This window comes from Podarcis vaucheri (genome assembly GCF_965113315.1).
Source record: "Podarcis vaucheri genome assembly, chromosome: 8".
NCBI classification, from domain to species: Eukaryota; Metazoa; Chordata; class Lepidosauria; order Squamata; family Lacertidae; genus Podarcis; species Podarcis vaucheri.
Genome location: NC_138766.1, coordinates 57,132,803 through 57,150,262, shown reverse-complemented (window position 1 = coordinate 57,150,262; position 17,460 = coordinate 57,132,803). Strand labels below are relative to the sequence as shown.

The window sequence follows — 17,460 nt, the reverse complement described above, 5'->3', positions numbered from 1 at the left end:
TTGTAGGTGACAAATGGACTAGTTGTATATAGCGTGGGCTTGGATCAGTGCCTTGTACTAATGGAAAAGCCACTTTTGAAAAGGCAAGGTAGCTTCTCCACCCTTCAGTTTCTGCCAATACCTTCCTCCTGCTGCAGCCCTCTGCGCCTTTTCCAATGCTGTTCCAAAGGGTTCCTTGACCTTCAGGAGTCGGGGTGCAGAGGGTATATAGAGGAGGACTGGTGTACAAGAGAAGCTGTGTTTCCAGTTTGGATCCAATCCATTTTTCTCCTCTCTCTCTCTTTTTTTCTCTCTCCCCCATAAATGTACCCATATGTTATCCTTTATCTATGTAACCCATTGTAAGCATCCGTATGCTGGTGCAGCAAGTCTTAACAACATATTTGAAAGTCCTATATATTCAACTACAGTGGCTTGAAATGAGAAGTGTTTTCATGCTGATGAGTCTAAAATTTGATATTTCAATACTCTAGATTTATTTTATTTTATTTGTTAGGATTACCAGTTGCCAAAAGGTGACCACTGTTCACTTGGAATTGATGATACAAATGTACATTAGTCTCCATTAAATATATTACAATGTTTGCTAGAGCCTTTCTCAAAGCCTATTCCCCATTCCTGTCTTAGAATTATTGAAATTAATGGGGCTACAGTCAAGCTGTTTGATGTGTGTGGAAATAAATATATAAAGTAAAAAATCACATTACAAAGCTTTTTTATAATGCTATTCAGATTATGATATTATTTATAATACTGACTAAGCTTTTGCATTGCCCTTAGTTGCAACTTTTACTACTTTTGCTAGTAGTTTGTATAGCAAATTGTATAGCCTTATTTAAAATGCTGTGAATTGCAATTTTGAATTTAAAAAACAAGCACTTTTATTGCTTAACATGGCATTTTTGTGTTCAAGCTGATAGTAGATATGTTAGTTTACCTGTTGAGTCGATATTTATAAAGTATTTTATGGAGGCAGCTCTAGAAGCTTAGGATATAAAACATGCCTTATTTTATTTCAAAAGATATAATGTGCTATTTTAGATCAGACTGGGGGCCCTTCTACAGTACACACAATCAAATATAGTATCTAACATGTAACATTCATTTCATGAACGATTTAGGCATTACGCCTCCTCCTTTGGAGAACAGCTACATTTGTTAGGGGGCTACTTTGGGACTCAGGTGCAGGATGTTGAGTCCACACTCCAACTGGCATCAAGTCTCTTTTAAAAATATTATAATCTGTTTATTCAAATATTTACATAAGTGACTACATATATTATTATGAATAAAAGAAAATAGATATATGAGATGATCCAAGATATAAACAGGTAAAAATATAAATCAACCAGTGTTTATAAAAGCATGTATGTAGATAATTTCATTCCTTGTAAAACCCTATCGTTATTCAAATCTGCAGACACATAAAAATCCCCATTGAAACCTGAATAAAAGGTATTATCATAACAGTATTTAGATAGCTAAAAATATAAGGAAATATTACTATATGTCCTCTAAAGAATATGAATTAACTAAGTCTTGCACTTTGTTATTATGACTGCCCTTTTGCCAGAGCTGCCTCCCTGTCCATGTCTACAAGTCTGATATCCCAGGACTTGGCACAGATATTTTAAACACTTTACAAATATTAGACTGTCTTTGAAAGACAGAGAACAAATAAACCAGACAGGTCTTTCCTTCCAAATTTAGTAACAAGTTTCACTTTCCGAACCACTGAAGTCTTTCCCCTTAAGCTGGTAAAACCTTTCAGCTTTCAAACAAACGTCCTTACACCATCACTGATGCTGCACTTCCAATGCCTGGGTCCCAGCATCCTTAATCTGTCACTTCCCAGCTCCGGTAGTCTGGATTCTTAGCCCCATCTCCTCTCTACCACCACCACGCCCTGCTTTTTCTTCAGCCCTGCATTGTTGGCTGCAGCCAACAGAGGCAGAGGTCTAGGATCATATAATTGTTGCATTAGAAGGGACCCCAGGGGTCCAAATTCCTGCAGTGCACACAGAGAACAATTAACCTCCAACCCAACCAGGCAGGCTGGTAATTCTCTATCTCTAGCCCAGGCTTCCTCAACCTCGGCCCTCCAGATGTTTTTGGCCTACAACTCCCATGATCCCTAGCTAGCAGGACCAGTGGTCAGGGATGATAGGAATTGCAGTCTCAAAACATCTGGAGGGCTGAGGTTGAGGAAGCCTGCTCTAGCCCCTGAGACTCTGCCCAGGCCACGCCTCCGCCAAGTTGTACTCTTCACTGAACCTCACCTGTTTCCTCCTCTAGTGTTTTTACCTGGCTAGAATGTGGTAATTACTCTTGCTTGCCTGTATGGAGAGTGGAGTGTGTCTGACCACGCCTATTTTGCCACACCCACCACAAGTGCGTGCCCCCACCCCACCAATAAGGTTGCATTTGAGGGAATGCAGTTCTGAGGCTGAAGAAGGTTCCCCGCCCTAGTGGGGTACATAACACCGGAACAGCGAAACAATGCTATTAGTCAATCCCCATCCAGTTTAAGAGAGCTTTAGAGAACGTTAAAACCCTTCACATTGAGAAAGAAAATGACTCCCCTTCAGTAAGGTCCAACATTTCTTTTTTCTTTTATGCCACCATAATCATAATAATAATATAAGAGAGAGCTACGTTTTAAATCTATTGCCTTGTGTTTGGGTTTTCTGTGTGCAAGTGGAGTAGTATATCACATTGGGTGCAGGTGGAACGCATATTCTTACCTATGCGCCGAGAATTGAATTCCCTTTATCATTTCCATTTAATTTTGCTCAGTTTACTGGAGAAAATACGTTTTTGTTGCCATCATTACTACAGCTTGACTTGGGCAAATGAAGTTATCATCTTTTTCATTGTATATCATTGCGCATAATGAACCAATTTCTGTAATGTGCATATTGGCTGATTGGTGGTGATGGTGCATACATCAAAAGGAATACAAATGGTTCTTCACAGGCTCCAGTGACCCCAGAGTGCCTGGAGTAACGTTAAACTTATTTTGACTTGTAAATGGAGGAAATGTGACATGGAGGTTATAGAATAAGGGCATATATGCATCTTCCAACTCTTGTTTTGACATAGTACTGCCTTCTTTCAAAGGAACATTTTATCTCTCTCTTTTTCCCCTGGCATGTTTCACCTTCCACTAGTTATTCATTCAACTTCTCCCTAAGAGATGAATTATTATTCAGGTACATATCCACTGGCAAGCCCCGGGGGAGTTAATCTCTTGCTCTTTGCTGCATTTATGTGAGCACATCTAGTTTATAAGTCAGCTCTGATGAAATGACTGTGGGGAAAACTGATGTAAATAAACTTTTAAATATATATATGCTATATGGAAGTTATTAGGAAACACAGTTATCCACTGATTGTTCCAAAAAGTTTCTTTTTTAAAGAAATGTTGCTGGATAACTTTGTGTTCATAAATGTATATTGGGTTGATGACCTAGAATTAGTAGAGCTGAGCCTGCTGCAGGTAATTTCTGAGACCTTGCATAGACTTCTCTCTAGGGCAGAGATGAGGAGTGCAACTCCTATCCTCCTGGGCTCAATGGAGTTGGAGTCTCACAACACCTGGAAGGCCACAGGTCCCATGTCCCATATCAGTTCCACATGCATTCGGCCATGAGTCTGCTTCATCCTGCTTGAGATCAAAGAAGGAGCTTCTGTGTAGCTGCAGAAAAGCCGTCTAAACACAAGTCTCGGTTTGTTTGTTTTATTTAACAAAATTTATATATCGCTTGATTCTAAATAGAACCTCTAAGAGGTCTACAAACAGTAGTGTAGTCAGTATCACAATGTCATTCACAAATAGTGATGTGATAGTCACTGAACAGTCGTTCATTACTTTTCTTTTCAAAGTAATAATAATAAAAGCCATGTGCCCCTCCTTTCTCAGTGTCCTTGGCCATACTTTGGAGGAGATGCTCACCTAGGCACTTCATCTGCTCTTGTCCCACCCTTTCTCTCATTTCCAGCTACCACTCAATACCTCTCAATGGGCCATCTGGAATGAGCAAGGATTCATATGCAAAACAGCTATAGAACTGTAGAAACAACAGTAAGGACTTGGCCATGCCTCCTCTTATTCCACTGCTTTCTCCCAGGGAAAACTGTTCTTTAGTGATCAGTCAGAGCAAACAGCTATTCCAGTTTTCCCCAGATTGCCATTTGTTTTGATCTGTCACTAAAGAGGGAGTTTGAGAAGGGGAAACTGCTCGGACCCATGTCTAGAAAGTGTGGCTCAAGCAGAAAACTGCTTGGACCTGTGCTTTCTAGGCTCGCACAAACAGAAATATGGGTGAGCCCTAAGACTTCAACTCAATGAGAGGAGAGGAGCCGCTTACACAAGTGTAAGCGGCTCCTGTCCGGTTGGCTCCTTTAAAGCAAGCAGGCTCTCTGTCCCTCTCCTCCCCACTCAGCTGGCTAAATAGCAGCAAAGTTTTTCAGCTCGCTAAGCCGGGGAGGTGGGAGAGAAGCAGAGCCTGCTTGCTTTAAAGGAGCAAAGCAGGAGAGCAGAGGAGCCTTCTCCTCTTATACCCCTTGCCTGCATTATTAGCAGCATCCTTCCCCACCCACCCCACACGTGTTCCTTCTCCCCTTAAACCCCTCTCCTGCATTATTAGCAGCATCCTTCTCCACACACCCCACGCGTGCTCCTTGTCCCTTGAGTGCTTTTCCTTCCCTCCCCACTTAAAACGTGGTTACAAAGCACGGATCCACATGGATCCTCAGGATTTTTGCACTGGGTCACCCCAAATTCACCATCAGATCACATAGCATGTCCATGGCTACAGCTTGCAACAAAAAAATCACGCACCCACTGTTGCCTGGGGCCGCAGTGGTGCAAAAACGTGGTTGCAAAGCATGGATCCACATGGATCCTCAGGATTTTTGCATTGGGCTACCCCAAACTCACCGTCAGATCACATGTCTGTGCCCACAGCATGAACCACAAAAATCATACATCCACTGTTTCGTTTAGATTTTTTCTTCTTCTTGTTTTCCTCCTCTAAAAACTATGTGCGTGTTATGGTCGTGTGTGTGTTATAGAGCAAAAAATACGGTATTAAGGATGCATTTGCATGCCTTCCCAGAGGTAGTAACTACATCATGCAAGTCAGTAAGTGGTATGTTACATAACTGGACATATTCATGACAGGAAAATGTTTGTCTAATTCCCGGCTCTTGTTTTCAAGGTCATGTACCACTTCTTGTTTTGACTTGCCTTTAGGTTTCCATTGCTGTGTCTTTTATTATTTTATATTTGGGCGAGCAGAAGAAACTAAGAACTTGTTGCAGTCATGTCCTGCTTTAGTTTTTACATAAGCATCTGCTTAGCCTCTGTGAGAACAGAATGCTGGACTAGACGGTCCTTTGCTCTGATTCAGCAGGGCCCTTTGTACATTCGTAACCATGTCATGCATTCATTCACTTTGGCTATAATGCTAACAGCACTAACAGCCTTTAAATATTGTCTGGTGTTTATGTTTTATTTTTTTTCTGAACAGAGCTACAATGAACCTGTGGATGTTAAGGTATCCCAGCAACCTCAGATGATGAACACAAAGCAGTCAGTATTCCATGGATCTACACAGCCTCATTCGGCATTGTATCTAAGTTCCCATTACCACCAACAAGGAGGAATGAATCCTCACATAACAGCCATACATCCCAATATTCCTAGGAATATAGCACCTAAGCCTAACAGCCAAATGCCAGTGACTGTTTCCATAGCCAATATGGCTGTGTCTCCACCTCCATCCCTTCAGATGAGTCCTCCTCTTCACCCGCACCTCAGTATACAACAACACCAGCCACTTACAATGCAGCAGTCCATTGGGAACCAGCTACCAATGCAGGTCCAGTCTGCTTTGCATTCACCTACAATGCAACAAGTAAGTCCTACCTATGTGTTTTAATCTCTGATGATGCATTAATATTTGTGTTACTTTCCATTTTTGCATTGGCTCAGAGTTCCATGTTTCATATTGCAGCTGCGAGTTATGATCCCCAGAAATCTGCTTCTCCCTATGGAGGAAAACCAGGTGGTTCCTGTTATCTAACCATATAAAAAGTCACACAACTTCCAAGCTAGCATGAGCAAGGCAGAAGCTTAGCTGGTTATTGTATGTGAACCTATCGTCTTCCAAGCTTGTGGCCACTTCGTAGCCTTGTTGAACACAGGAAGCTGCCTTAGCCTGAGTCAAACCATTGGTTTGTCTACCTAACTATTGCTCACTGTGACTAGCAGTGCCTTTCCAGACCCTCAGCTGGAGATGCCAAGAACAGAACCTGGGACTTTCTGCATGCAATGCATGAACCAAAGTCCTGATGCCCCACAACCATGCTACTTCCTTTGTGATAGCAACAAGTGAGCTAGTTCATTGCATAGAAGTAGGGAGATGCCAGGACGTTCTGCGCTCTTGCTTCCCCTGTCCATTTCTGGTGTGTAGGTGAATGCTATTAGAGCTTATGCAAACAAAGGAGAGAAATGTTGTGGCAATTAGAGCCATAATTCATACCATTAATCATTCTGAATTCCAGTACTGTGTTTTATTCTTTTTATTCATCAACAACACTTAAGAGGAGTCTTCCCCTAAGCTTACAATTCCCATATCTCTGACCATTGGCTGTGCAAGCTGGGCCTGATGGCAGCTGAAATTCAAAAATTCTGGAAAGCACCAAGTCAGGGGGAAATGCATAGTAGAGTTCAGATGGGTCTTATTCTGCATTGTGTTATTTCAACTAGAATATCAAAGTACTTGTTCCTTGGCCCCAAAATGAAAGAACTCCATTATTTTCACTTAATATTCTCTTAGTCTTTTCTTTCTGAGATACTTTTTTAACATTAAAAGACAGGTTATAAGAGGCATACCATCAATTTAAATTCCAGTATGAAATCAGTAGCATCTTGTTTGTGGACTTTTGTGACCCCGCCCTCAGTGCTAGGCATTATTCAGATGTTTTCATTTAGTGTGCACTCAGGTGACCAGAGCTTTTTCCTAAGCGGTGTCAGTTAATTTAGATTCTCAATATATGAAGGTTCCCCCAATTATTTCCCCCAATGTGCTTTAACTTATGTATGTTATAATGAACCCATTATGTTGCTCATTCACTTAGATTCATTGCCCCTCTCAGAAGTTTCTCACAGGTCGCCTGTCAGATATTACCTTCTAAATCATGAGCTTCATTAGAAAAATGCAACCTAAATGAAGTCTAGCTAAATTAGTCACATTTCTTTTGATTTTCATAGGCTAACAAGACATTTATACAGGAATTTTGTGTTCACACTGAAAACAAAAAGCACTACAATTCTTTTTTTAAAAAAAACAATAACACACCACACCATTTCCCCACATCTTCTAGAGAATTTGGTAACAGAAACATTGTTTCCATTATGTGTGTAACTGTCTGGTTTTTGGTAACACAGATACTCCTAAAATGAGTGATAGATACTCATAAAATGAATCAATAGTCCCAATGAAATTCCATTGCTGTTTTCAATAAAACAGAACAAAAGTCGTGTATAGGGAACCCAAAGTCTACCTACTGAATGTCTACTTTGTGTTTGCAAAGATTTACGAGCACTCTGGTTAACTTCCTAGAATATTGAAGTTCATGGATCTGACTATGAGCCAACTCCCTTCTCACCCATCCCAGTAAGACCAAACTGCCTGCCTGCCCTGCGAAAGACTTCTTTTATATAGTTTTTTGTCATTTATTACATGAGTGGTAACTATCACATACCTCTGTCCTCATAGTGCTAGTATGCTGTTCATTCTCCTGTTCTGTCACACCAGCCTTCCCCAAGCTGGTGACCTCTGGATGTTTTGGTCCGTAACTTCCACCATTAGCCTCAGCCAGTTTGGTCAGGGATGAGGGAACTTGTAGTTCCAAACCATCCAGAGGTCACCAGCTTGGGGAAGGCTGTGTTGAACAAGAGATAGAAGTACCGATCTACTAAGCTCTTGTTTTTCTATATTGCCATGATAGAAGGCCTACAATTCCGTTCCTTATTTTTATCACTTCCGTTGCAATGTGATCACATGGGTGGCCTTTTCAGACATTGCAGCTTCACTTCTTCCGATCTGTTTTTATCCCGTCAGTTCTCGGGCATGCTGCATTTTCACCACTCATTATTTCCCCTGCCCTCCATTTCCCCCCACGTACCATGTTTCTGAATGTGGCTAACAGGCATGGGGAGAGGGAATCATTAATATCTGTCAACTGTCCTTATAACCTTAAGGGGAAATCTTTGTATGATATCACACAGACATATTTTCAATTTCCTTGTGTAATAAACAGATGCTTTAGGATTTGGATGCAATTTAAAGGTTTAAAAAACATCACATTGAGATTGATGAATAAATCAGTTGTGAAGACAAAAACATTGATGCCTGTTGAAAATACCTCTCCAGACAGGCAGGAAATGAAATTAGTTCCCGGTAAAGTGTAGAGATGAGGATCGCACTTTAGGTTCTGCTGCAGGCTTTTTAGTACTTGCTACAGTCGCACACAAAAACCCCAGCTAGGGATACAGAAATCTAATTAAAGAGCAAATGTCCCGTCTGACATCAAATTAATCTTTATCAAGTCCCCTATTTTTATTTCAATCTGGCGCAAGAAAATGAAACTTAAAATTCGAGGCATGTTGCAAAACAGTTGCTGATTTTATCTTGAGCATTACAAAGCAAAACATTTGGCATTGTCTCATTAGCCCACAGAGCATCCATTTTCTGATATTTTTTATTGCATTGTTGTTTGCAAAACCCTTACATGAAATTCTATTTAAGCCATTCTGCATCAGGGTGGCACAAGCGTCCAGTGAATATTATAGACTGCTTGAAACAGTAGCCAAGAAATTTGGCCTTTTGTTAGCTTTGCAATTCTAAAATTCTTCAGTTATATTTTGTTAACTTTGGCATAAACCTTTACGGCAAATATTAGAACAGCAACATGATTTCCTGGGTTGTGGGAAGCTCCTACATCTGTTCTGTTGGCTTGTAACAGGGGAGAAGGGAGCCTTCATTAATAAGGAATCCTGATAACCCAAGGTTCAAAGAACTATTAATTATGGTATGACATATTTTGTTCCTTGTTGTTTTCAATCAGTATCCATAACTGTGACTGCTTTTGTACATAGGAAAAACAAACGAAAGAAAGAGCCATTAGTCGAAATTCAAGAAAAGCCACTAATCAGAGCTGACAGTTCCAATATAAGCCTCAAATTAGACAGTTCCAAAGCACTTCCAATATAAACATCAAATCACACACTTGACAGCTGAAGGAGCTATACTATACGAAATATAGGCTCCATTTGCATTGTCAGCTTTAGTACATGCTTTGACTTAAGAATACTAAAATCACAATTTAGTGAGACAGTTGTTGTTTGTCTGGGGGTTGAAGCTTATAGATGAGCATGTAGAAGCTTGTAGACAAGTCAACAAAGCAGGCACAGCATAGTATTCTGATTTAGGCTGTATCTTCTGCATGTTTAAGGCCTAATTGAAATTGGGGGTTTATTTTGAAGTAAGGAATCATTGGATCAGGTTACTAGTCCATTTGACTTCATTTGTAGCCTTGGACAAATATTCCATACACTTGGTTCCATAGGGTCACTGGAGAATATTTTAAAACTGATTTTTTTTTAAGGGTTTTCAATTGACCCATAATGTTGGCTTTGCCTTAACCGCCTGAACACTTGGTTTTATTTCATTTATCTAAAATATTTCATTTATCTAAAATGTCACTAGTGCCCATGTCCTGTGAACTAGTGACATTTTAGACAAAGCGAGCAAAGGGTGTTTTTTTCCTGGACTATGGGCAATCATGGGGAAGTACTGGTGCTTTGGGGAAAAGGCAAGTGTTGCAATTAGATTATATGTGCAGAGGCCTCTGCTTGGCTGTTGTGGGAAATAGGGTTCTGGACCAGCAAGGATCTGTTGGTCTCACCATAAGCTTAAAAGATGGAGAAAATAGAGGCTAGAGAGAGAAGGCGTATCTATAGGTCATTAGGCTTGGGGGAGCTTCCATGTACTTGGTTGAGGCCACAGCCCTCCACCCCAAATCCTAAAAAATAATCCTTTAGAGACAATGCTTAGCTCTGCCTGAGCAGTGCTTAGTGCTCAGGGTTTAGACTAAACGGAAAGCATTTTTTTTGTGTATGTGAAGAATCTCATTTTACATCTTGAATTGCAAGAGGACTTCTCAGACGAATTACATTCAATTTGCAAGACATTAGTGTGTTATGAGATAGGCAGATTTGTATTCTGAAAACTTCAGAAACATAGTTTTCCGAGACCCACTTCAGATAGCAATCTCAAAGACTGGTCAAATGGAAAATCTGGTTAACAGCTATGGCATTTCCTGAATATAGATAATGTAGTCACAGTGACTCATGCTCTGGTAACCTTCCATCTGGATTACTGTAATGTGTTTTACATGGGGATATCGTTAAAAAATGACCTGGAAACTTCAATTAGGGCAGAATACGTCTGGCAGAGTGTGGTCTGTGACAACCACAAGGGACCATGTAACACCAATACTGAAAGATCTTTATTGCCTGCCTATACGTTTCTGAGCTGATTTTAAGCTGCTGGTGCTAACATGTAGAGCTGTAAATGCATTGGAACCCAAATATCTGAAGGCATGTTTCTCCCTCTATCAGCCTCCTTTATCAGGTGCCACCATTAGAGTCCCGCAAAAGGAAGATACACCATGTGGTGACATGAGATAGGGCCTTTTCTGTGGTGGTTGTGAAATACCCTCTTCCTGGAAGCACAACGGGTGCTGATTTTGTTAGCATTCCAGTGCCATGTAAACATATATCTCTTTCACAAATCCTTTCCAGCATTTTAGTCTGGCACTGCAGTGAAGAGGGCCATAGCTCATTGGTAGAACATCTGTTTTGTATGCAGGTGGTCCCTGATTCAGTTCCCAGCATCTGCAGGTAGGGCTGAGAAAGATTCCCTGTCTGAAACCCTTGAGAGCCACCCAGGTCAGACAGAATGGCGGCTTCTAATGAGATGTTCTTTGAGGTTTTCTGTTATGCTGGTTTTATCATTGCTTTTATCTGCTCTTTTCACTTTCTGTTTTATTGACTGTGATTTTAACAGAAGTATAACCTGCTTTAAGATCATTGGATGAAGGGTGGGACTAAACATATTTTAAATAAATAAACAGCCATAACGTTACTTTGACTTTAGTGCCAGTGAACTATTTAAGAGAGAATTTGCTCAAGGGAAGTGAGGGTCTGTGAAATGGGAGTGCTAGTTCTCAGCGATGGTTTCTGAATATCGCTTAGGAACCACAGTTACATCTGCACCAGTCCTATATTTTAGGTAGCAACATTAGATTTCAACTTACAGGAGAAAAGTGGGTCCAAGTTTGTTAATAATGAACTCCTTTGTATTTTTTAAATATTTATTATTACATGTATATTTCAACTTTGTCTCCAAGGATCTCAAAGTGCTGCATATATTTCTTCCCTTTCTCAATTTATTCTCACAACCACCCTGTGAGGTAGGCTAGGGCGAGAGACCGTGACTGACCGTGGGAATTTGTGCCCTGGTCTACCATCTCCTCTAACCACTACATCACACAGGCTTAAATAATAGGATTTCAAAAGAAAAAGCAAGAGTGTTCTAACAACTCTCCATTTATATGTTAACCTCTTGGTTTGAACTAGGCATTTATTGTATTTGCCAAATGCAAACAAGGGTCATAAAATGTACCATTTCAACCAGATAGGTTCTACGTAGCAAAATGAAACCTTTATTTTAGTTAATGTGCCTCCTTCTGATGTCACCTCTGATGTTCATCTCTGTTCTCTTCTAGTCAAAATTGGTGGGTGTATAATAGTGTTTCTGCGCAAAAAGTGCTTCTAACCTTTCAGCAATGCTCTCTGTATATTTAAGCTAAATACTGTACTGCAAATCATTGCATACCATTCTTGAAAATCTGATCTACTCTGCTGATTTTGGCAAACAGCATTTAGGCATTCTCACTCTTGGCTGAAAACAACAGCAAGTTGGGTTTTTATGCTGCTTTTGCTACATTAGTCCAACAACTGTTAAAAAGCCTTAGCTGAATTTTTGTGTAGTTGAGAAAGAAGTGCAAATAAAAGAAGGAGCAGATGGTCCTTTTGTGACTGAACCAAATAAAAGGGGTTTGAGAACAATAATTGTGAATAGGTGTAGTCTAATAAAACACTCAGCCACCTGCTGCCTGCATCCTTCAAAAAGATTCTGTTGCATATTCTTGGAATTAACTAATAGTGTATCCTTGGGTTGAATCGAAATACGAGCTGTAAGAAACACACAGACCTTTCTTTTATTTTCCCGTGTTGAATGAGTTGTTTTTCATGGCTTTAAAATGTCTCTGTTCTTTGTCTCCGAGTTCTACACTATTGCAGTGTGTTATCTAGCATTTCTTCTCAACCAATTAAAAAAAATGTGTGGTTTTTTTTTCCTTTTGGAAAAGCACAAGCATCCTTCTATTTTCTTTTCTTTTTTCAAGTTTGAAAATGTAGAAGTACAACATTGGTACTTTGTCAGAACTTTCAGTTAAGAGGTTAACTTCGATCTGCAAACCTTATTTTGAATTCCCCCCCCCTCTTGTTTTTTTAGGGTTTTACTCTCCAGCCTGATTACCAGAATATTATCAACCCAACATCTACAGCTGCGCAAGTTGTTACCCAAGCGATGGAGTATGTTCGTTCAGGGTGCAGAAATCCCCCAGCACAGAGTGTGGACTGGAATAATGATTACTGCAGTAATGGGTGAGCAGCCAGTGAATGCCACCTTGTGTTGAGTAATATTTATGACAAAAGCTGGGCAACAATTGTGGTATCTATTTTTATATTTATCATCTAGCTCAGATTACAGGGTTCTGATGCCTTTGGTTACTAACAGATGTCTAGTGAAAATAATAATGAACAAGCAGTGGCTTGCTTTACATCAGACCAGTATATTTTACTATTAGGGAGACTGTTATTTAAGAGAACAAGGGCTGCAGTACTGCACATAATTAATCGCAAATAAGACTCACCCTCCACTGAAATCAATGAGAGAAATGGAAAATTGTGTCAACCACTTACAGTAAACAGAAGAGAATATTATCTTGATAGCCATGTCTGTCTCGGGAGACAATGAAGGAGTGAACATTTGGGGATGAAGTCAACCCGTTGGAAGGCTACAGTAGCTGTAGAAACCAATATGAGAGAGACATGTTTTGTTGCAGCTGGGGCAGATGAAGGCACCCAGTTGTTGTGCTGCTGCAGATGCACCATGGCATTTCTTCTCTCTGCACTTCTCCTAGTGGTCGCAGACTACACACTCCTTATCCAATACAGTGGTACCTCTGGTTAAGTACTTAATTCGTTCCGGAGGTCCGTTCTTAACCTGAAACTGTTCTTAACCTGAAGCACCACTTTAGCTAGTGGGGCCTCCTGCTGCCGCCGCGCCGCTGGAGCACGATTTCTGTTCTCACCCTGAAGCAAAGTTCTTAACCCGAGGCACTATTTCTGGGTTTGTGGAGTCTGTAATCTGAAGAGTCTGTAACCCGAGGTACCACTGTAAATGAAGATCTACAAATTTGGTGGGGTTCATGGTCCTTTCCTCCTCACAGCAGCCATCCCTGCCTCTAAAGCGATAGGGTCTGGGATATTGGTCAACTTGCTTAACTAAGGAAGAATATTAAATATATCTAATACAGGGATGGGGAAGCTGTAGCCTTCTAGATGTTGTTGGACGCTCTACTCTCCCAAATGCAGACCAGGGTGCTTTTCCCATCAACCCCAGACAGGATGGCCATTGGTCAGGGGTGATGGGGGTGTTAGTCCAAGCAACATATGGAGGGCCAGAGTTTCCCCACCATTAGAAAGAGCCTGTGCTTTTCTGTTTACATGTGCACAGCCAAGCAAAGATGCTTTGTGTCCAGAGCATTTATGTTCAAAGACTTCCAATGGGAAGGGGCAATCAGACAGGCTGGTTTATAAAGGGGCACAGGCTTACTTTCTGCTGGGCTGAGGTGCTCCCTGGATTCTTGGCTAGAATTGCATGCCTGTCTTTGGCCCAAACTGGGGGACTTTGCTAACACTTATGGCTTGCTTAAGATATCAAAACACTGATCTCAAGGCTTAACATGTGGTTTTGAATGTCAACACTAAATGTAATTCTCTTTTCTCTCCCCCTCCCCCAAATTCTTTCTGAACAGGGCCATGCAGAGGGACAAAGCTTTGTACCTTACCTGAACAGTTTGGGAAAGCGCCTCTTCTTTCCACTGAGGAATGCAGGGAAGTCTTTTCATCCCAGATTGCTATATGCAGTCAAGGCAGTTCTGCATTTATTTAGAAAATATAAGTTGCTAAGCACTTAGGACTATTTAAGCTGGTGGGTCATTCACTCTGGGAGGGGGAAATAGTCTTGCTCCTTCCTCCACCCCCTTGTTTCTTTTTCTTTCTCCTTCAGCATCCTTTAAATGGACGTTGCTTTTCTTCTTTCATTTAGGAAGGAGGCTTGGACCATTCAGATTTTATGTTGGTTTTTATTTTTGCTGTGAAGTGCTGCGCTAGTAACTGCCTTAGCAACTGTAGATGTCTTGGATAAAAGTCCTGGATTTTCCATTGGTTTTCATAATGGGTGTTTATATGAAACTACTAAAGACTTTTTAAATGGCTTGATGTAGCAGTCATAGCAAGTTTGTAAATAGCATCTATGTTACACTCTCCTAGAGTATAAAATGTGAATGTTTTTGTAGCTAATTGTAATTTGAAACTGGCTCATTCCAGTTTATTGATTTCACAAAGGGGGTTAAATTGGCAAACATTCATATTTTTACTTCATTTTTAAGCAACTGACTAATAGTTCTATATTTTCAAACTCTTTGAAAGAAAAAAGGAAAATTATTCCCAAATGAATTTAATTAAACAGAAATTGGCTTTCTGTCATTAGTTATACAAAAAAAAAGTTTAGTGTTGGGAAAAGAGCAAACACATTTATTTTGTACTGCCTAAAACTGCTTTTTTATCACTTTATGTGTAATGGTTAGTAAACGTCATTTACGTCCTCTTATGTATAAAATGGCCAAATGCTTTCTTGATATTTTATTAGATGCTGAAACAGATTGGAAACATCTAAATTATAACCTTTACATACGGCTATGTATTATTGTTTCTTCATACTGTGTCTGTATTTAATCTTTTTTATGGAAGCTGTTGCGCCTATTTATGAAATAATAAATATAGGTGTTTGTAAGTAAATTTGTTAGCATCTTAAAGAAGATTTTTTTAAAACTACTTTTGTTGGCATCAATGTATTTGCTGCTGGTGTGAATACTTTTAGTTTAGTTTTTACAGTGATATGAATAAAGCCAAACCAGCTTTTCATGGCAGAAAAAGAAGGTAATCAACATTTATTCTATACTTCCTAAGTTGATCTGTGACAAAAAAAAAAAAGTAGAGGGGGGGGAGCTAAATCCTTAACAAACTTCCCTGTATCTCTAGTCACAAGTTACCTAGATCACATTAGTGAAGACTAAATAAGGAGATATAGAGTATGTCAAAAGTCTGATGTGCACAGGGACTTCCCCATTCTCTTCTGTGAAGGGAAGCTTTCTGCACATAGGTAGGAATGGTGTTACATGCACAGGTCATTCCTGTGCCTACAGGCAACAGCAAAGAAGCCCCTACATAAGTGCAGCTCCATATAATGTATTGGGGCAGCTAGAGCAGCGCCACTGTTTTAAATGGATGCCTTTGGCATTCAGAGAACATTTGCCCCCAAAAACAAAGGTGAATTATAATGGAAAAAAGAAACCAAAATGTAAAGTTACCAAAAAATACTTCAGTTATGAAGGCAAAAAGGGCTAGGTCATAATTTTTATGAGTAGGAAGTAGCAAGAACAGGGCTAAATTCTTCAGTAACCACTGAATGGCCCAAGAGTAGAATAGTGATTAAGAGAGGCCAAAACTGAGTATTTTTACCACTTAGATTAAGGGAAGTCCAACATAGTACCCTCCAGATAATATTGGACCACAGCTCCCATAAACCCTGACTATTAGTCACATTGGGGATGATGAAAGTTGTAGTCCAACACTATCTGGAAGAACCACATTGGCTACCCTTGGTTTAGAACATGAATAGTTATGAATAACCCATTCTGAGATGAATCCATCCACGGTCCTCCAAATGGGAATGGGCCTACTTAGGAAGGGATGAATAAGGGATGTTGTAGGTGTGTCAAACACTGCCAGTTCTCCCATCTGTATATTGACTATGCCAGAGACAGAGTTAACCAATCATTCTCCAATTAACATTGAAGGTAGCACTCTTAATTTTTGGACCCTATCTTTGTTTCCTTAAGAGTTCTCCTTCTCCCCATCTAAAGAGAGCATCAAATTATGTTTTGAGAAAGCTGGTGCAATTTCTGTTTCCTTTTGTCCACTTACTCTTGGCTACAAGCTCTGCCAGGCAATTCATATCTCCTGTTTGGGAAAATCTAGTATTCTCATCTTAAGGGATGCTCAGGGTGGCAAACTTGTACTGGTTAAATTGCGAATCAGATGGCTTCTATTTCATATGTGAAATAGAGATATTGTGTTAATCCAATCCAAAAGAAAAAGATGTAAAATGCTTGAAAAGTACATTATGTTTGCTTTGAAATGAAATTAGGCAATGTACAAACTTGAATCACTTGAGCATGTAATAACTAATAAATAATGCAGATCAGATGTGATTATTCAAATGGCTATAGCTGAGTTCTAATTTTCTTGTCTTGAATCCATATAGGAAGTCGCAATTACATTCACGGTTTTATTGTCTTTATGTTGAGTACTTTAGAAATAAACCAGCACTAACAATTAGCTAATATTTCCCATTAAATTCTGTTATAGTAAAATTTCATTTCCCACTCAGAATAATTCTACAAAGAGAGAAGCAGTTGGCAGTTATGGGAATCAGCTTCAACAGGATTTGATGGGAGAGTGCTGTGTTATCAATATCTTTGCTAGAGAGGCTGTGCTGTCACAGAATACCATTTATTAATTTCAGTAGCCAACCAAGGTTCAAACTAGAAGCAAATATCAATGTCAATAAAATGTATGTCATAATTAAAGAATTTCTGTGTGGTGTTGCTGTGGTGTTGCTGTTCAAGTATATACTGGAGGTTAAAACCTCACACCTTTACACTGCTTGGAGATATTTTAGTCATGTTTCCATAGAGCAAATGGACATTACATAACTGCATGAGTGGTTGTTCCCTAACACACATTCAGTGGAAATTTGGCCTGATTAGTGCAATGTGCTATTTCACATTATAACTGCACAGGCAAATGTCCAGCCTAGAGATCAAAATTGCAGTCTTGAAAATGAGAGTAGCTATTTACTTGCCTAGAGCAATCAGCTGCCCTTATAATGACATTCTGAATACTCACCT

The 17,460-nt window shown here is 39.9% G+C and overlaps 1 protein-coding gene across 2 annotated transcripts in view; it reads left to right on the top strand.

Annotated features, from left to right (window-relative positions):
• Nucleotides 1–17,142, top strand: part of TOX (thymocyte selection associated high mobility group box) — a 211,063-nt gene extending 193,921 nt beyond the window's left edge. For both annotated transcript variants that reach the window (XM_082233849.1, XM_082233850.1), the window contains 3 exons: nt 5,535–5,921; nt 12,654–12,805; nt 14,242–17,142. In XM_082233849.1, the coding sequence (XP_082089975.1) occupies nt 5,535–5,921; nt 12,654–12,805; nt 14,242–14,278 (576 nt within the window). In that variant the 3' untranslated portion in view covers nt 14,279–17,142. The remainder of the gene's footprint in view (nt 1–5,534; nt 5,922–12,653; nt 12,806–14,241) is intronic.
• The last annotated feature ends 318 nt before the right edge of the window (nt 17,143–17,460 follow it).